The sequence below is a fragment of the Varanus komodoensis genome, unplaced genomic scaffold, assembly GCF_004798865.1.
Source record: "Varanus komodoensis strain SLA01 unplaced genomic scaffold, ASM479886v1 scaffold13_3, whole genome shotgun sequence".
Lineage (NCBI taxonomy): Eukaryota > Metazoa > Chordata > Lepidosauria > Squamata > Varanidae > Varanus > Varanus komodoensis.
This window is the reverse complement of record NW_025335409.1, coordinates 16076533-16097494: the sequence shown is the minus strand read 5'-3', so window position 1 is coordinate 16097494 and position 20962 is coordinate 16076533. Positions and strand designations below refer to the sequence as shown.

The window sequence follows — 20962 nt, the reverse complement described above, 5'->3', positions numbered from 1 at the left end:
TCCTTCTGGGGTTGGGCAAAGAACAGCATGTTCTATCCCTGGTTTCTGGGAAGCTTATTTGCCACTTCTCTGGCTTCTGAGAGTTCACTAGACTTTCCTCAGTCAACCCTGTCTTTTTATTCTAAACAGCCCCAGCGTTGCACAGCCTTTGGTTTGATACAGGCAAGCCTCCATGCTAAGCTACACAATGGTCAACAGCTGAACACATTGTGCTCTCCACATCTGAGTGAAGGTGCAGCCACTGAGCTCCTAGGCATGACCCCTGCCACAGTATACCATTATAGCCCTTCAAGGGAGAGGGCTGTCGACTTCATTCTCCTGAGGGCAGGTTGTCCCACGGCAGGGGAAAGGTTAGTCCTATTGCTGTCCCTTGGACTACTGGAATCTGTGTCCACAGCAAAGCTATATGCTGCTGTGCACATCTGCCGTCTAGTGACTAAAGATAGTACTGCAAGTGTACGCATTCAAATTAATTAACATTAACTTTGTTATTGTTGTTAGTCACGAAGTCGTGTCCGACCCATTGTGACCCCATGGATAACATTCCTCCAGGCCTTCCTGTCCTCCACCATCCCCTGGATTCCACTTAAGTTCACACCAACTGCTTCAGTGACTCCATCTAGCCACCTCATCCTCTGCCGTCCCCTTCTTCTTTTGCCATCTATTGTTCCCAGCATTAGGCTCTTCTCCAAGGAGTCCTTCCTTCTCATTGGGTGGCCAAAGCATTTGAGCTTCATCTTCAGGATCTGACCTTCTAAAGAGCAGTCAGGGTTGATCTCCTCTAGGACTGACCGGTTTGATCGTCTTGCAGTCCAAGGGACTCTCAGGAGTCTCCTCCAGCACCACAATTCAAAGGCCTCAATTCTTCAGCGTTCAGCCTTCCTTATGGTCCAACTTTCACAGCCATACATTGCAACTGGGAAGACCATAGCCTCGACTATATGCACTTCTGTTGGCAGGGTGATGTCTCTGCTTTTTAGTATGCTGTCTAGATTTGCCATAGCTTTCCTCCCCAGGAGCAAGCGTCTTTTAATTTCTTGGCTGCAGTCCCCATCTGCAGGTGATCTTGGAGTCCAGGAAATCAAAATCTGTCACTATCTCCATTTCTTCCCCATCTATTTGCCAGGAAGTGATAGGACCGAATGCCATGATCTTAGTTTTCTTAGTGTTGAGTTTCAAGCCAACATTAAGTAATATGATTTAAAAACATAGTACCCCATAATACCCCTGTGGCCCACTCACTATACATGCCAAGTTTCAGGTATCTTGGACTCCATGTCTAGCACTATGGTGCTGGACACATCCTCCTTTATTAAAATGCTATAAAAAGGAGAATGTCAGGATATTTAATGTCTCTGCACACATGCTCCATGTGCCAAATCCCATGCTTCTTTGCATGGTATTCTAAAATTTAAACACATCCCTATTTAAAGTCAAAATAGAAGAGGTGAACTGTTTACCATGCCAAGGCACCAAATAATATAATGAAGGTAGATATTCCAAGAATGAAATGAGGGGTTCTCAGAAGTAGGAAATAATAGGAATTTTCCTATTGTTAAAATAAGCTACAATTCTATTTTCCTGATCCAGCATGTACAATCTGAATCATTTATATGGAGCTTTTTAAATAACGCCTAAATTATTCAAGCTTATTTTACTCCATTTATTAAAGCTGTGCACATTGTCAGCCTCAACTGAGCCTTAATTTATAAGAGAGATGCTAAAACAGTTTAGGCCCCAGAAGAGGTCACCTTGAAATAGTGGTAGAAAGTGTATATTTGGGCTTTCAAAGGTTTTGGTAATGTCCTTTACCTAAGACTCCTGAAAAAACTACAGTTGCAAACACTACCTGATACACATGCTTAGAAAGGGAAATCTATAATGATGGTAACACCACTGAGAAAGCCCTGTATCTGCGAGCTACCCACCTAACATCAGACACTTAACTGGTGAGCAATTTATGTAGAGAAAGGGAATCCTTTATTAACCAGGTCTTATGCTCCTAGGGTTTTTAGAAGCCCCAAACAGCATCATTTAAAAGATGTAACTGTAGATTTATTCATCTATTCATGAACACTGTTGACACAGAAATATAATGTTTCTTATAACATCTGTTCATTTTCTTATGTGTTCACTTCTATTATAAAGTATTCTGGGAGCATCCAACTGTGTAATTCCATTAGCAAACCTGGTTCCAAAGTACATGCAAGAGGAGAATCCAGCTAAAATTTCATTTGCACAGGCAGCCACTTGTGTATTGCTGTTAAGCAACTCACTGTGCAACCGGTTGCATATTACACTTGTGTAATATGCAACTCATTTGTGGAGCTCCACAGCTGCTATTACAACTCATTTGTGGAGCTCCACAGCTGCTATTTGAGTTTGTGGGATAACACTGTTGGATATGACCCACTGAGACCTTTTTCAGAAAGGCATCTAAGTAATAATGGCTGTTATGATTATGGCTGTTATGTGATGCATGCAATGTTGTGTACAATGAGTACAATACCATCAAATTAAACAGGCCATGCATTACGTTTGTTCACTGGCAGTGCCATCCTAAGGCTGCAAGACAACATCTAGGCGGCCACAGGATTTTTCAGAGACCCAGCTGCAAGGTTGAAAAAGAACTGCAACTTTGCAGGTGAACTCTTCCTCCGCCCTTTCAACCATGCCAGCTGCATCTCCAAGGTCACAAAACAACCGCCTCCACAGTGCAAAGCATCCTGGCAGCATCTCAGCTCCATTTCCCCCTGCTTTGAGGCATGGCCTTAGATGGCTGAACTCAGCTATCTGTGTGTTTTGCAGGTGGGAGATGCATCAAGGTGAACTTTGCCTCTATACTCCTTCCAACCTGCATGGAATGCTTGTAATCCTCTCATTTTGGAGGGCTGCAGGCATTTGGATAGGATTGCACTCTTAATGAATAAAGCAAACACATATATCATGCAGGTACACTTTTCGCAGGGGTCCGTGACTGGCTATGACATATGCCGCCAGTGACAAACACAGGTTTGCTTCTCTGTTATGAGTGAAACGTCTTTCCTAATGGCATTTCTCTTTCAGGATTTTCAGGGTTTGTGAGACACAAATTACTTCTCAACAACTATATGAATATTTTTATGAAGACCAGAAAGTAGGAGAGACATTTGAAATCTGTATTCTGAGAAAGTTTAGCTCAATGTCTGCTTCAACATACAATTTTTTTAAACTAAGAGTTAAGCCATATGCATGAAAACACCTGCTCACATGTGTGTATCTGGTGGCAAACAGAGGTTGGAGCCAATGTTAGATTAACACAAATCTCATTAATTTCTCTACAGGTCTGCTCTTGGTAGGACTGGTATTGGGTACAGCCCATACAATGCAAGAGCAGCTTCTCTAAACAAGCAAACTTCAGAATAAGAAGAATAATGTAGGAATAACCCATTGAGTAAGATCCTTTAGGTGTCAGCTTAATTAAAATAAAGTATTATTTATTACATTAATTAATCACAGGTAAGTAAGCATTGGATTGCAGCCTCAGACCTCTCTGAATACATAAGAAAAAAGGCCACGTCAGTCCTCCATGAGATCTGGAGCAAGAAAATGTAAAGACGTACTGCATTCCTTTCCTTTGATGGGGTCAGGTAAACCAGAACATTCCACATCAGGATTTGGGATGGCTACCCTCCATCTGGATCCGCTGCTATCGCACTCCGTGTATTCAAAGTGATATTCAGCCTGCAAGTAATGCAAGAATTACTTCACTTGCACAGTTACATTTTCTTTAAACAGAATGCTTCAGTAGAAAGTGATCCCTATCATCAAGAGAAATCAGTTATATATTGAACTGCCAGCTTCTGGGTAGGTGCAATCTTAAAATACTTACCAGGGTTCACAGTTACATGAGTTGGGGCTCAATAGAAATGACACACTGTGCAAGTGAATGCAAAGCAGCACTTGAAAAAACTACTGTGGCTACAAATGCAGCAACCCTTCTGCTTCTGGCTTCACTGACTGCAAATAAGCTTGTCTACATGCAGGAAAGCTGGAAAATAAAGCTCAAACAGACCAAAGGACAATCTAAAAATACCTGTAAATATCTACAAATACCTATCCTCACCCTCTCCCAAAATCATTGGGAGACCATAGGATTCTTTGGAGTCCCATTGCTGGAATTCTGTGTTGGGAAAGTCCAAATAAATCCTGACATAAAAAGCTGTGCTTTTTCATATCCTTTACTATAAAATCTGGCAGCAGTGCCCTTGCTCCTCTCAAAGGGACTACAACTCTTCTCCCAGCTCCACATGCCTGGAAAAAGCAGGCAGCCCCAGCGGGCTCCATCATTCATGCATTTCCTTGCAGTATCAGACAAGCCATCAGGGGAGCTGTGCTTCCGTTGCAATCTAACACCTAGGCAGCCCACCTTTGTCTTAAGGAATTCTGTATATCTGATTGCAAAAACCATAACATTTTAAACCTGTTACATTTCTGTAACTGTTGATTGTTATCTGTTACCAAAGCCTTTAATGGGTCATTATGTTTCTCCCGATGCCTATAATGATTTCTCAGTGTTTCTGTATTATTCCCTATTGTCCTCACCTTCTCACCCATTCAGAATTTCATCACTGCCTTGAAACTGTGTACCTGACTCACAACTTATAAAAAACTCTGTCTGTGCTCTGGGAGTTTGTAGTCAGTGGGTGTACTGGCTAACCTGCAGCACTGTTGTGGGTTTTTCTATGCAAAGGAGTTTTCCTGAGTGTTCTCACCAATAAAACTGCTGAGGCAAAGGTGTCTTCCATGTGGATCCGAGCATACATTCTCCCATTCTGCTAAACCGGGATTTCCTGACACCTGCAGTCTCAGAGCTGGGACTCTGATGACAGAGCCACCAACCCTGCCTTCTCCCTAGTCCCACCCACAGCCAGAGCTGGTCCTCAGGGGAAGTGCGGAGGGACATGAAGAGGCTGGGAAGGGAGAAGGCTGGGGCCTCGACCTTAGGTGAAGTCTGGTCCATGTTCCTTGGTGTCCCCAGCATCAACTCTAGATAGCCAAAAGCCGCCGTCTAGAGAAAGTCCCAGGGGGAAGTGTGGTAGTGGCAAAGATCACAAGCACCACATTTCCATTTAGGCACTGGATACATGTAAGGCGTGGTGTAGTGGCTAATGTAGAAGCAGCTGGACCCTTCCTGATAGTCAAAACCACACCCTTCAAGCCACAAGTGTTCCCGAGGTTATGCAACCTCAGATTGCACAGTAAAAAGGAGCTTTGTTGCTTTGTTTGAATTTCTGTTGACTAACGAATGCAAGATGAGGGTATCTTTTTTTAAGATGAAACAATGAGAGCTTCTAGATGTTATTTCATAGTATCTTATTTATTATTAATGTTTTTTAAAATTACAATCATCCCCTGATTTCCAGCCAGAATGCTCCCAGAGTGGATTATGTGGGATTAATAAGGCAGGTCCTTCCCAAAGGCTTACTATCTAAAAAACAAGACATGCAAGGGGAACGGTACAGGGAGGGGAGAGGAAAAAGGAAACTCAGGTACTAATTACCCACACTTACAGAAATATGTCGTTATATTCTCCCAAGAGTTGTAGTCTGGATCGACAAGCACTGCTTTGTTTCTTTCAATTTTCTCTGGCCTCTGTAACCACTGACTCTGTGTGTGTTTATGTCTGGGAGATCCTCCATGAGTCTAGAGTCCACAGTTTAGGGGTACCACTTTCTCAAAATATCCAATAATCTTTTACTGTGCTCTCTTTGGATCCACACTGATTCATGCATGAACTAGCCTAACTGTAATAAGAGGAACTTAAGGCTGCCCAAAATCATGGCTAATTTTTCCCATTGATCCCAGTGAATATACTCCAGTTATGATACTGTTATTCCATCTGAGCCATTATTTCTTCCAAATAATTATGGGGCTAAGAGTTCCTAGAAAACCTCTATTCACTTCACAGAAGCTACAATTGCCAGCATGATTTATCAGTCAATTCATCTTCAACAGGTAGTTCAAAGGCAGGTCTCTCCGGGTAGGTAGTTCCCAGGAATTGTTGAAAAAATACCCCTGTTCTTCACTTGCTAAATTCAGGTGTTCAGCACTTTGGCAGCTGCCAGCCAGGAACCAGCAAAACTAACTGGCTTCAGGTCCCCTCGAGGGCCCCCTCTACTACAGCTTGCATGTAAGCCTCCAAGCTCAGGGGATTGTACCCTAAGACTCTCGAAAACTGAAATTGCTGCATAACATACAGGTACAGTTATTATCTTCCTAAGGCTGCCTCTTAGCATCCAAGGCATGAGGATTTGTTTGTTTATTTATTTTTAACATTATGCTGCCTTATCTGCTAAAAAGCCATCAAGGCAGTGTACAGCCATCAAGGTGATAACAAAGTTTCTTTCACAAAATTGGTGCTGAAAAGGCAAAGAAAGTTAAGAAGCAGCTCAAACGCGCATCACACACAGATTTCGTTAATTTGCAAATTGTCAAAACCGCTTCCCTTGATAAAGAGTTTCTTTCAAAACACTCGCAAATAAGGACAGTGTTTTTTGCTACACAGCTATTGCTCTCTGCACAGATCTGCAGTTCTGTGATGCCTTTCATCGCTTCTAGCAGAAACTGGCTTCCACCCAAAGAAAAGAAAAGAAAAAAAAGAGACACCCATCTGTGTAACCAAATATGCATAAGCGTGCATATTACCATAGCCTCAGTATAAATGCTTTTCCCAAAGAGAATGGCCCTAAGTTGTGAGGAAGATGGATAAGAGGCCGCTGGATGAGGTGGGTTTCCCACTTTGACAGTGGGCAGGGAGGTCTGCCACCAAAGGCCTCTGAATTACAGCAGCAGAAAGCTCCACCGCTGCTGCTTTTCCAGTGTCACTGCTCAACAGTAACAGGTGGTGAAAAGAGGTGCCTTGGGGCCAGATCGAGGAACCTCAGATCCACTGGATCCAAAGCCTTCTGTTCCAGCAACAAGAGCCCACTGGCAAGGGGAAGGCACCACCAGTGAGAGAGATTGTTTAAGGACAGCCACGTACAAAAAGAGGGGAAGGAAGGGGGGAAGTCCACTTGCCCACCTGCTGTCCTGGCCATCACACGCCCAACAGGCTTCCTCCACCAATCATTTAAAACCAATAAATAAAATCAGCAATTATTAAAATATTGTTTAAATAAAAAGGTCTTTGCCTGGTGCCGAAAAACAAATAACGACGGCGCCAGGCAGACCTCTCTGGGGTCCCTCTTCCCCTTCATTGGCTACCTCGAAAATAATAGATGGATTGGAGTACCAACTGGTCAAGCATTTGGGGTATTTAAAAAATAAACAAACAAACCCTGCGGTGAACATGAGGTTTTATGTTAGAATCTCAAGGAGAATATTCTATTGGAATCTGAAGTACAGGGTAACCTGTATAATTTTCTTAATAGAAGACTGACATTATTCCAAGTATTCCAGGAAGCCAACCAAAATCAATTTGTAAGGTTCAGCTGAAAAGGTTAATAGCAACATGGAGGACAAAGTAGATGTGAATTTTTTTTTCTCACTCTACAGCTTTCATTGAGCTTTACTTTGCTCTGTTCTGGAATATAGCAAAAGGAAACAGCCATCTCCAACTTGATGTGCTCCACTTCTGTTGGACTACAATTCCTACTACTCCCAGGCATTGTGAGGCAGTCATGCTGGCTTGGGACTGTGGGAACTATAGACTAGAGTGCACAGCCTTTTCAGCTCTGGCATTAATCTCTCAGGGACCCCTTAGACATTCCTCTAGCACATACAAATTACCCTGATATGTGTCTCTTTCTTCACTCATTTTATCACATATATATGTCCCTCATCAAATACAGCTTGAACCCTTTCATCCATCACCAGAAATCTCAAGCATTGTTTTCCAGGTTGCTGTAGGAATCAGGATTCTATTGGGAATCATAGATCCCATTTTTTGTTTTTCTTCTCTTTTTTCCAGTGGTAACACATGCTGGGGTCTTGGGGGCTTTCTGAAGTTCATTGGCCACACTTTATGCATCCCGGTTGTATCCAGAGGTTACTAGACTGCAGATGGCTGGCATATAGGAATTCTTCTGCAGTACTTGCTGATTTGAAGAACTGTTGCAACTGTAAATCCACAACTGTGCTAATCTCACAAAATGAGCAATGTTGCATTAGGAGCAGCAGTGACCTACAACTGTTTTGTTGGTATTATTCCCCATTTGATTTGTACCAAATATTTTCCTTCCACACAATAAGGAGATTGTCTGTTCACATCACTCCCTGCTTCATCATCTGGCAACCACTTCACTCAACTGGATGTATTCCTAAATGTTCTATATCTAATTGTCTCCATTAGTTTGCCAGATAAATGATAATTTTCTCATGTGACTGGTTGGTCCAGTTTGTATTGTCACACAATAGCAATAAAATTTGTCCATGCACTCTTGCACTTTTCCATGTAGACTACTGACTGTCTACTTAAATCTACCAGGGCTTTGCATTTGTACCTCTCATGCTCTGATTTGGTTGCAGCAATGCACCAACTCTGCAACCCACCAACAAGACTCTGGCTACACATTATGCTGCACTGGCACTGGGGGCAGAGCATGGGTGGGGGGAAGCACTTTGACACATGCATCACAATGCATATCCCATTGAAAGCCATGTGTTGCAGATGAAGGACATAGAGATGCACATCCCTAGCCATATTTCACTGCAGCTAGCCATGCAGGACTAAATCTATGCAAGACTAAAGCTGGATCAAGATGAAGGTTTCAGCATGCAGTGCTGACAGGTGAGGAAAACAGTGTGGTGTGGAAACATAAATCCGATTGCCTACAATGATTCCAGCAGTGGTCTTCACCAGAGAGGTTGCGACACAGAGGCAAGTTGTGAACTACCCTTTGTTGGGTCAAGGCACTGCTGCTGCCATTAGTTGGAGAGACATTCTGGAGAGCTTAAGTTCCACCCCTTTACTACTAGTCTACACACATTCATAAGCATGCACATGCATGCACACATATAATGTGTAATATAATGCAGACAGGTGGCTTTTATACAAATTCAGTCAATCAATCAATCAATCAATCAAATGGTATAAGCTTTTGGAAGCGGATCCCCTGCTGTGGTTTTGCATTCAAGGTGGGCCCTAGCACAAAACCTCGTGACATGAAGAGTCCAGCGCTGCATGATCTGTAGCACCAGGTGCAATGCAAGAGCACTTTCTAGCAGAGGAGGAAATGGGGCTAAAGCTTCAACAGAGCAGGGAAAGCAACAGCTACCATAAGGCAGGAGAAAATACTGAAACAGTGGTAGGCGAGCGGGGGAATGCCAATTCTTGCTACTCCCCTCCCTCAATGCAGCAATTTTCACATCAAAAGCTAACACCTTATAGAAATTCAGCACAGAACTAGTAATCTCCATTGACAGTTGAAGAACCGGCAAGGGCAGCTTAGTAAGACGACTTCATAGAGACACTCAGGAACAGCCACGTCTCCTTCCCCTGCAGTACAAGACTAAGACTGTGGTCCTGTATACGCTTCCTTGGAAATATGGCCCACTGCAACCAGTTAATCTGAATAAAGGTGCCTAATAGAGGGTGACAGAGCATAATTGATCATGCTAGGGGTAGGAATGGACATCAGCCATGCCAAGTGGAAAGGTCTCTAAAACGCAATGTTTTTCCATTGCCTTATTTCTCTCCAGAAAAGAATTACAGTGCAAATCTTTGCTGATAACCGCTTTGGCAGCTTTAAAGTTGGAGGTGAGTGGTTGTCAGCATCTCGCACACAAAAGTGCAGCGCAGTTCCTCTGTTTTTTCTTGCATTTAAAAGATGTAAGGATGCATGTGGGGAGAGGGGACTGGGACCCTATGCGGCAGTGGCTGAGCCCCTGCTTTGTCTGCAGGAGGTCACTGGTTCCATCCCAGGTAGCCACCCTTCCCCAGGTAGGACTGGAAGACTCCCATGGAACCCTGCAGAGTTGCCCCTGCTGGCCAGTACTGATAATACAGGGCTAGATGGGCCAATGCTCTGACATGGCATAAAGTTGCTTCTGATGTTCCTGTGTTTATGCTATTTTTTTACAGGTATTCCAGTAAAAACACCTACTGGAATATTGTTTCAGTCATATTCGAAGTGCTTTACTTTTTCACCCTAAAAAATTCAGGTGAAATATGGGTGAAATCCAATGAGGAAGTCTTTGACCCTCTGAACTCAAAGGACTGGGATCCTTTGAGTTCAGAGTTTGTATCCTCCTATACAAACAGGAGCCTCAGTGCTCTTCTTACCCTACCAGCTAGGTGGGTGATTTTGGCCATCTAAGCGCAGCACTTTGAAGGAGGAAGGAGGCTGAGGTGCAGTCCGGATACCTCATATCTTGGTGGTGAGAGTCCTGTTCCCTCCCCTCCCCCTGGAATACCTCCTAAACCCTTTCACAGAGGTCACCCTTATGCCTTTGGAGATGTGCCCAGCACAGTTCTTTTCATGCTGGCTGTGAAGAAGGAAGGGCATCTCAATGCAGATCCCCTGCTCCAAGGTGCTGGAAATCCAAACAGTCCCGTCGCCCTCTTGATGCAGTCCAGGGACCATGGGATTGCTCACGAGGGGGGCAAAAAAGGCATTTTTCCAGCTTTGTTGTTTGCTAAATACAAAGCTTTTAAAAATAAATCACAAACCATTCTGATGCAAACTGAAAACTGTCCATTTCAAATTACTCAGTGCAAATTAATTTAATTTGGAACCCTTTCTGGAATATATCCCTACACATCTTCAAGCTTTCCCATTAAACCCCCATCACTGATGGAGATGAATTGTATGCATAAAAGTTGAAATGTAAGTGGAACAGCATGAATGGATGAACAGATCACCAAGCTGTTGCACCAATTGCAAAGCCATGGGATGGAGGGACAGAGAAATTGCAACAATACAAAGGAGGCCAAGAAGACACATCAGAGCAGTTCTGACAGCCAGATCATCAATGCCATGCAGTAGCCTCCAGGGACATGTAGGGCAACTTTCAGGCTCACAATCCTGCCATGGCCATAAGACACCACTGGTTGTAGGAGCATTTCGACATCCCAGATGTGGAGTACATAGAAGCTACCACTGTAACAGCTGGAAGACCAGGCGACTTATTTTATATTGTTATTTTTGCATTTTAACTTAATGTTTGTATTTTTTAATTTAATGTTATAATTATTTTTTAACTTAACGTTGTAAGCCGCCCCGAGGCTTCAGCAAATGGGGCGGCATAAAAATGTTTTAATAAAAAATAAATAAATAAATAAATAAATAAGACCACCGAAACCACAGGAATTGCTGTGGCTATGGCACACACCACTCCCCATGTGGAAGCACTGGGTAATACCACTGGCATTTTCATGCAACCCCCAGTCTGGGATGAAAGTGTTCCTGGAGCTCCCATCGGTCATGTCATGCAGGCTGAGTTGCTGATGGATGCAGCAAGATTTCCAGCGTTCCACTGCAGAAGAGAGCACACTCTTTAGCCCTCTTCCCATGACTAATACAAGCAGAAAAGAATTATGCAGAAAAACTGTAGAACAAATCAAGACTATGAAATTTGGCGGGTGTGTTTGATTTGCATAATTCATAGCAGACATAGAATCCAGATTTTCTTCACATAGAATCTTGGTTACTTTGGCATAGTATTCAAATTGATGCATACAGCACATAAAGTCCTGTGCATAAGAAGAAAATTGCTGTGTTACTATTTTTGTGACTTATCCCCACCAAGAATTGTGTTTTCCTGCCCGCATAGGAAGAAATATTGGCCATTGGCCAAAATGTGAAAAATGAAGGAGGTACCCTGGTGGTCATGAATGGGTTCCCTGCCCCAGTTGACTAGCATCTAGGGCAAGGGTACATTTTGCCCCATTTCTGTGAAGCCCTATTGCTCTACATGGTTGAGGTCATCTCCCAGATTAATTCTAAAAACTTTGCAACATAAAAAGCCGTGGGAGTTTTAGGGACTTTTTCTATCTAAACAGAACTTTCCATGCACAGTGGTTGAGGACCGTGCTTCGCCCAAATATGCACCCCTTCAACTCTTGAGATTGGACAGTCATTTCAGCTTTTATAGGCATCTTGGGGTTATCCAAGTTTAAATAAATGGGTCTGCTATTAACCTGTGCAGTTCATCTCTTCCTACCAGTTGTGAACTTCTGAGGTGTGAACCAGAACCTAAGCAAAATGGATTGCGTAATACAGCGGTACTTCACCTCATGAATGCCTCAGTTCACAACCAAATCGGGTCACAAACAAAAATTTCATAAAAATTTTGACTCGGGTCGCGAACTCCTCATTGGGTGGCGACCGCGATTGTGGCCGTCTCTCCACCCCACCCCCAAGTGGGGAGATGGCTGCGATCGTGCTGGGGGCAGGGGGGAGATGGCCGAGATTGCACCCATCTTTCCAGCACGAGTGCAACTGCTATCTCGACCATCTCCCCCGCCAGCACGATCACACCCATCACCCCCCCCAGTGTGCCTGCGTTCGCACCCATCTCCCCGCCCTCCCCCCTGAGCGTGCCAGGATGACAGGCGCATGCAGGGATGATGGGCGTGATCGCAGTCATGCTGGGGGACCAGGGAGATGGCTGCCCTCATGATCCGGGGTTGGGGGAGATGGACGTGATCTTTGTTGTTCTTTGTCACTTTGCTTCACGTTTTTCTGATTTAAAAAAATAGTTACAGAACAGATTAACCTTATTTACATTGAATTTTATGGGGAAATTTAACTTGGCTCATGACCAATTTGGGTCATGCCCAGAATCCTGGAACGGATTAAGTTTGTGAGCCAAGGTGCCACTGTACAGACTTTTTATATCACAGAACTTATTGCGACTAATAGAAGAAGTAAGTCTTTCCTATCTATATTAGCACTACCTCTTCATTTGTAGAGCTTCAAGCTGGGTTTTGTTTCTTGGTCACACTGCGATGGAAGCTTGAGAAATGGCTTTTTTATAGCAGTTGGCAAGTCTTTCTTCTCTGAATACTGAAAACCAACACAACAGAATTCGTTTTGCCTATCACATAGTCACTGTTGGGATAATTGTTGTGAACAAGCCACTTCCCCATCACCACCACCATTTCCTTCATCAGCCTTCGCCCACCTAGTGGCCTCCAGATGGGAATGTGTATAGTCCAACACGTCTGGAGAGCACCATGGAAGGCTGGTTTATCTCTCCCAGGAAAGACATCCTTTTTCTTAACAGTGCTATTAAAATATCTCTCTTGCTAAAATTGTCTTCCATAATCTATAGAAACCTATTTGCCATGTGAAGAGGGATTAGATGGACCTTTAAAAAAACACCCTAAAGCTTCTTTCAGAACAAGTGGAGGATTAGCATGCTGTGGAAAGGAGGAGGACTAGGAGAAGCATTTGACCCAGTAAAATGCTCCAGTGATCTTTTCTGACTAATTAGTCTGATGTAAAGAATACAGTCCCACTTCATTGTTAGTGTTGCTGTACAACAGAAACATGAAAAGAAAGAACCACAAGTTAAGCACTTGCTTCACAAATCCCATAAATAATCAATATCCACACAGCCCAAAAAGATCTCATTGAGATCCCATCAATTACTGTTAACCAAACTGGAAAATCTACATGCAGAAGCAGTTTCCCTCTGTATACCAGAGGCTAGAAACAAGCAACAAAGGAAGACCATCCTTTTCATGATCCATAGATAGCCCAAGATATAAGAACTGAAGGACAAATGGCCTCTGCTAAGAAGGATGTACATCCCCACTAATAATGTTCTGTCCTGTGAGTGGTGCTCCCTGATGAGTTGCAGAGATAAGAGTGAATGATAAATGCTCTATACAATCATTTTCCAGTGGGAGGAAAATTTAGAAGTGTACAATTAATTTTTTTAAAAAGCCCTGTAACTAGCTATTGATTAGCTATGCCTAATGTTTTACATTACATGGCAGTTCTATGGGCAGCTCATTCATAATGTGTTATTATGTTTTGGTTCGTGTGACAGACCAGCAATTTACATATTACATTTTCATTTATGTAACAGAACCAGATAGAATAAACCAACAGATATAAATTTGAAAAATGCTAGCTTTAGCTGTGAACTGCAAATCATTTAGACCCTAACCCTAATTTTCCTTTTCCCATGAATCCTGATTATTTGGCAGTTTCCCTGTCTTCTGCTTAAGTCATTTTAGCCATGCTGCCACTTGTGTGACTAAACCAGTTTAAATCCAAACACCCCAAAAATAACAGTGGGAGGGAAATGAGGTATTATCCTTGACATGGGACTGGTACAGAAAATGATAGACCTGCATCAAATTGTCCCACTTTTCTGATAACAACACGTAGGTACAAATCCATGTCGCACCATCACCACATCACTGGTTTCCTGTTCCTACTCCATATAATTCACGGCAGCTGCCACAAGTGGGGAAATACACAACATGCACGACTCAATCTATGCCTAAACATTACAGGCAAGTAGAAGAGAACTCAATTTTGGACACTATTTGGGGCAGCATGCCCATGGCAAATTTAACATCTACTCCCACTCAAATAGCTGATTTATTTTTCTTTATTTTTTCCTGCATTGTTCATTTATTGCATGTATATCCTGCCTTTTTCACTCTTGTGTTACTCTAGTGTAGCAACTCTGGAAGGTGTAAATGGAAGTAAAATGGACATGAAGCCAGTCACCTGTAAAAAGAAATACAGCATAATGGGGGAAAGACAAAGTGGGTTGCAAGACCTCTGCCTTTTCTCCTGCACAGACACAGCAGAGGGCCCCGTGCAAATTTGCCTGCCACGGAGTGAGAGCACTGACTGCAAGCATTCCAGAAACCTCTTCATGGGGTCACAATCAGTCAGTCCTACATCTAGGGTAGTCTCCCGATTCCACCCATATCTCTAAACCTATGCCTAGCACTGCACATATTTGTTTAAATGACAGATTTTATATAATTGGTAAAGCAGGTCAAACAAAATACAGCAGTTACCACTGAAACTACCCTTGCAGAGAGTGATTGAGAAAAATTTGGACATGTTAGGAATGCTTGTAGAAATTTACAGATAATGTTACTGAAATTACAAGCCCACACTAGTCAGACTTCCACTCACTGTCCTATAATAAATAAGCTCAAAAAGTAGAGTGCAAAACCTAAAACCATCGGCTGCCTCACATGTCCCTGATTGTCTCCTACTGATCTAGTCTCTAGCTAGATATGCTTTGTTGCAGCTTTCCCCAGTCTGAGAGGATTTGGACTTGAACCCTCATCATTGGGAAAATTTGGATAAATCCTGTCTGAAAAGCATTGCTCCTGTGTGCCTTTGCATTGTGGGATCAAGTCCTGTCTTCCTTCTCAAAACCAAGCTGTCACTGTTTAAAGTGGCATTCCCCCGCTCCTTTCTCTCACCTTTAGCTGTGGGCTACAGTAGACAGGCCATTCAGTCCAAATATACATTGTAAATAGTCATTGTTGGAATTCAGTTTACAGGGAAGTATCTTTTGATAGCCCAGAGGCTTCATGTGCCCTGGCCAATTCAGAATGTCTAGAGTAGATAAGAGTGTTGAGTTCATGCATGGTTTCAGTAGCTTGAATTTACATGTCTAAGCAGACCTGGAGATGGGTTCAAGCTACTGAACTAAAGTGTCAATACAGGCAATTAGAAATATTGTAATCTCATTGTTACTGTGTGATTGACTGACATTTTTTTATCTGTACTGTATGTGATGACCTCAGAATCTTATTGTAATCTCTGCATTCTGTCATCAATTGCCCTGTACCTGTGTACCTATAAATGCCCTGTAATGGTATTGAAGCTTTGCAGCAGAGTTCACGCTGCCTGCCCGGTAATGCATTATTGTAAGTATGGACCCGCAGGGAAACTGGGAAATACAATAAAGCCTAGATGGTCTGGATGCTTGATCTTTCCCACGAACCCAAGTTTTAGTCCCTCTTCTCAAATTGAGATTCCAGGATTCTGACACCATCAAACCTTGCCAACACGTCTAACAGTCAGGAATGCTAGGAGTTCTAGTCTAAAACATCTGGAGAATATCAGGATAGAGGAGGCTGCCTAGGATGCCCCTAACCCCTGAGCTCAGAGGCTTAAAGGTATTCTATGCATTGCAGGAGGAGTCTGGGGGAAGAGGTCAGTTGCATGCTTCCCCTGCCATGCCTAACACTCAGCTTTTTGGCCAACTAAGTTTTGGCCTTGGGGCTGGCTGGAAGGAATGTGAGGAACCTATATTTCATATGCTGGTGGAGTCTGTCTTCTCTGCACTCCCTCCTTACTTCCAAAGGCTTGCATCTGAGGTTGCTCTGGCAACATCAAAGTTGCATCCAGCACTGAGGGCAGGGGCAGGGTGCGGGGGGGGGGGAAGCTCTCAAGTTCCAACTCCCAACTCTGAACTTGGAGTGAGTTTCTGAGGTTGGGGCTGAGACTCCCAAAATCCTGTGGCTGCACAGCTGCCATATAGTGATCATAGGATTCTCCGGTGAAAGGTTCTGTACTGGTTATGGGGGCAAAATGAGGGATGCTTGAAGTATCCAACATATCATGGATTAATATGTGGAGTGACACTTAGTTGTTCGGCACACTTTCCAAATGTTCCAATGCAGTTCTCAACCGAAAAAAAAAAGATTAGAGGAAAGTATACTTAAAATGTGTATTTAAATAAATATCTGCAGTTAAAGTTTTGCAGATTTTTTTAAAGTCACAGATTTATATGAAACAGGACAGAAAGGACTGAACACACAAAAATGTGATGGAAACTTGAAATAAACTGCAGGATGTGAAAAAAAAAACTTTAGTTCAAGTGCAAATTCTTCTCTTGGCAGCAATATTGTCTGAAACTGTTCAGAAAGTTTCTGCCTTGGCATGAAAAATATTACTGGGATATCAATTTATTTTTAAATATTTAGGGTTTTCTCTACATTAAAGCTCTTCAGCACACCACAAGAAATGGAATTAAGACAGTGAGGCTGTACTGTACTTAACACAATACAATATTTCCCAGCAATTCTTGTCCCCATGTGTAAGAACCTGCTATTTTTTTTTCCTAGAAGTAAGTCCTATTGTAGCCATCTTCAATCTGCCTGCATCCCTCTATTTATTTTATGTATTTATTAGATTTATATCCCACTGTTTTCTTTTTTAAAGAACTCAAAGTGGATTACATCATTCTGCTTCTCCTGCTCCTAATCTTATCCCCAAAACAACAACCCCATGAGGTAGGTTGGGCTGAGACTGTGACTGGGCTGAAGTCACCCAGTGGGCTCCATGGCTGAGTGGGCACTAGAACCCAGCTTGTCTGAGTCCCAGACCTGTGCTCTTAACCACTACACTGGCTCTCTAGTAGCTTCATCCTTTCTTCCAAAGCTGCTTCTGCTCCCATGTTTCCCTTCTTTCCATTCTTGAATCAAGCCCTTTATTTCCTACACTTTTTCAGGGCATGGGCCTTCAATTACTGATTTTCTATTTGCAGCCAGACCAGTCCCTCATTATTATTTTTGAAGTACCATTTTCCAGTTGTGCTCATACCAGTTACAAAAAGAAAAAGAAAAAAACAGTCAAAAGGAAAACCCAGAAGATTGCAACCAAATGCAGACTAATGGCTGAACAAGGTGGCACGTGCGTTTTAAAGCACATTATTTTAATGCCCGGTCAGGACAGCTGGGGGAAATCACATGTTTTTGCCCGGGCTGGCCTCAGGAGCCAGCCATGCTGAACACCTGGTTTGGTCCCCAGCCTAGCAAGAGCTCTGCTGACGAGAGCCCTGCAAGCTGCCTCGTGCATTTGTCCCAGTGCCTGCAGTGGTGAGGAAGAGGCCATTGCCTGCTTGGCCTTTGTCTCTCTGCCTCACCAGAAGGCGGCTGATCACAACCAGTAAGGAGAAAGATGCAGAGCAAGAGCAGCTGGTGACAGTGGTGGCAAGAAAGCAAACCCCCAAGGGAGGGGGCTCCCAGAGGAGGGAGGCTGGCACTGTTCTTTGCATTTCATTTATTTGCAGATAAGCAAGAGAATGTACAACATGAGAGCCCACAGGTGTCAAGGGGTGGAGGTTGCATGAGCAGCCTGGTGCCCCATGGGCACATGAATCATTGTGGGTTAAGAACCCACAAGAACCTGTGTCATCTGAACCCAAGTCAATAATGGGTACATAATATATGTCTATTGTATGCAAAAACTGGGTACATGATATATGTCTACTGTGAATATAATTGATAGGGATACTTGTGTGTGTGTGCATGTGTGTGTGCACTTGTGCATGTGCATGCATGTGTGTGCTTGTGTGTACAGAAATAAAGAACATTAATTGTTATGGATGAAATACATAAAAAGCTTGAAGAATGGAAAATGCACTATCATTTGAATGCCTCTAATGTGCCAGATATTTGAGTAGCCATTTGTGCATGAAACCTTTTTCATTTTTATTGTGCAATTTAAAAAAACCCAAATCACACCATTAAAAAAGCCACAAAACTAAAAAATTAAAATGTTTGAGTAAAATGTAACAAGTTCCATAGCATTAATGACATGTATAGTATCTCCATATGTTAGCATATAACAGAACACACTACCACTGTGAAATACATATGTGTAGGTTTCTACAATGGCATTCTAAATTTCCGTATCTTTTCCACTTGTAAATTATGGCTAAAGGCCACCTGTTGAAAAATAAAATTTTTGCTACTTCTTCAACTTTTTGTGTTATTTTTGCTTACAGTGTTGTAATGCTAGTTCTGAAAGGGTGCAGAAGATTCCTTTATGCTACCCTTATTTAATCTTATGTTAAATTTCATGAGATGGGTAAATAATTCAAAAAAGCATATGTATCCTTGAATATTAAAGAATTTTCCATCACAAATTACTACCTCATCCCAAATGAAAGCTGCCATTATGCATTAAGAAAGAGTATGAAGAAGAGAACTATTATCAGCTTTGCACCTCCAACAACTGGCCAATTAAATTAAGCCATTGTTTTAAAATACATTGTGACATGCAGTGTATTCAAAGCATCCATTTTGCTGAATTAAGAGTTGTCTAAGATCCATGAACCACTGCAAAACAGATAATAAGGAAGCACTCCGTTGATCGAGTAAGATGGGGTGTTCCAGTTCATTATTCCATTCTTAGTTAAGACCCTGGGTATCATATTTATTCACTGATAATAAATATTGATAGTTATGAATTGCAGGTCAATGCATCTGTTCAGCCTCAATCAATACTTCCAATAATAAAGGAAGCTCTGAAGCTATAAATGCAGAAGGACAAAACCTGAGTGCCAAGAAATGTTTCAGTTGCATATATTGTCATGCACCTGTAGCTGGCAACTAAAACAGCATACAAAACAGAAAATGGCCCAAAAATTGTCAGGACTGACAAGCTGATCCAAAGTAAAAATCAGCCCATCCATCCAAGTCCACCAAACAAAACTTCTTGCCAATCAGGATTTCCCCATGAAATAAATTTTGCATGTGAAACATGTCAAACCACCATTGAATGTGTGTGTGAATCATGCACCATATGAATGCAAAAATGCTCACTCATTATCTTCAAAGGGAAAGGTCTGTTCAAGAGTGGGCCAACCTATCAGAAGTTTAATATTTGGCATTGAAATTAAATAAAAATGCATTTCAAGCTACCCTTAAATGCATACTGGGAGATAAAACACAAGAACTAGCAAAATTGTGGCTACAACGGAGGCTTTTTGCTGCTAAGAAATTTTCTTGTACAAAGCTGCCAGATAGTTGGAAGATAGGTGTTCCCTGGAAATTAAGCGTGAGTTAAAACAGAGAAATTACTTCCAGGTACTAGTAACATTCAGAGCTGTTGTTACATTGCAATTAGGCTGCAAGCAGAATTCCAAAGCAACCAGCACTTATTCATAATGAATAATTATGCAAGCATAATTATATAGCAGCTACTGCATACATCTCTCAGGCCTGAACACCTCCTTCCTACTTCTTGTCACTTGTATAGGGACTCCACAGTTCCCAACAAGCACTGTTGCAACTATGTTACTTAAAGAAACAGATACTCTTATGAACACAAGTTACATGTGGTTATCAAAATGTCTCTATATTTTACACTGAAGCCAAAAAGATACACAGTGGCATAGTTCTTGGCTTGAAGAAACATCCTGGGCAGAGAAGAAGACACTGAACATCAGCAAGTATCCCTGCTAAGGTGAAGCCTTTAAGAAAATCATGAGAATAAGAGAATGCGCTTGCAAGAAATCTTCTGCAGCAAGCTGTAAAGCATCTGGTTGCTATTTCCGGCACATGTCGAGGTTGCAGCTTCTGCAATTTATGTGTTTTAGAAACTGATAAATAATAGCAAGGGACATCATGTTTTTTCATCACTTGGGAATCTTCTTAGTTATAGAGCACTATATATAAATCTTGCATAGCAATAAATGTTGTGCCATGAACACAGGAAGCAATCCCATGGCTCCTAGAGAGGATCTGAAGGGCCCCAGGATGTTTCAGATTCTGCCAGTGCAGAATCAGAGAACGCTTTCTGACCTCAGAGCTGGGAATCACAGTCCCAACCCTGTTCCCACTCCACTGGACTGGAAAGCACTGCAAGGGCTACTCTATGAGGTCAGGAAAACAACTTCACAGAGAGGTAAAAGGCGGCAGGGAGCACAGCAGAGAGGAGCTGGGCAGTGCAGGGGGAAAAACCCTTTCCCTTCCTCCCTGAGGTGCTCCACCCAGACAGGCAGAAAGCCAATCTAGCAAAAATGCCAAGTGGGAGGATGAGGAGGTGCTGAGGATATCCTGCCTCGTAAGCCACTGCATTCAAGGTTCTGGGGGCATTCTGGTAGGAGTGTGTCCTTAAAGTGCTGTCATGTTGGTATGATTGGAACCATCCATTTACCTGGATCATTATATTATATTCTGAAAAGTATTAGCTTTAGAGCAATTTCTTTTTTCTTTCTTTCTTTCTTTTTCTTTCTTTCTTTCTTTCTTTCTTTCTTT

At 42.5% G+C, this 20962-nt stretch overlaps 1 protein-coding gene across 1 annotated transcript in view; it reads right to left on the bottom strand.

The window, feature by feature from the left end:
* ELAPOR2 (endosome-lysosome associated apoptosis and autophagy regulator family member 2) overlaps positions 1-20962 on the bottom strand; it is a 100500-nt gene that overhangs the window by 49870 nt on the left and 29668 nt on the right. Inside the window, exon 2 of the mRNA XM_044423500.1 lies at positions 3603-3723. Within this exon, the coding sequence (XP_044279435.1) occupies positions 3603-3723 (121 nt within the window). The remainder of the gene's footprint in view (positions 1-3602; positions 3724-20962) is intronic.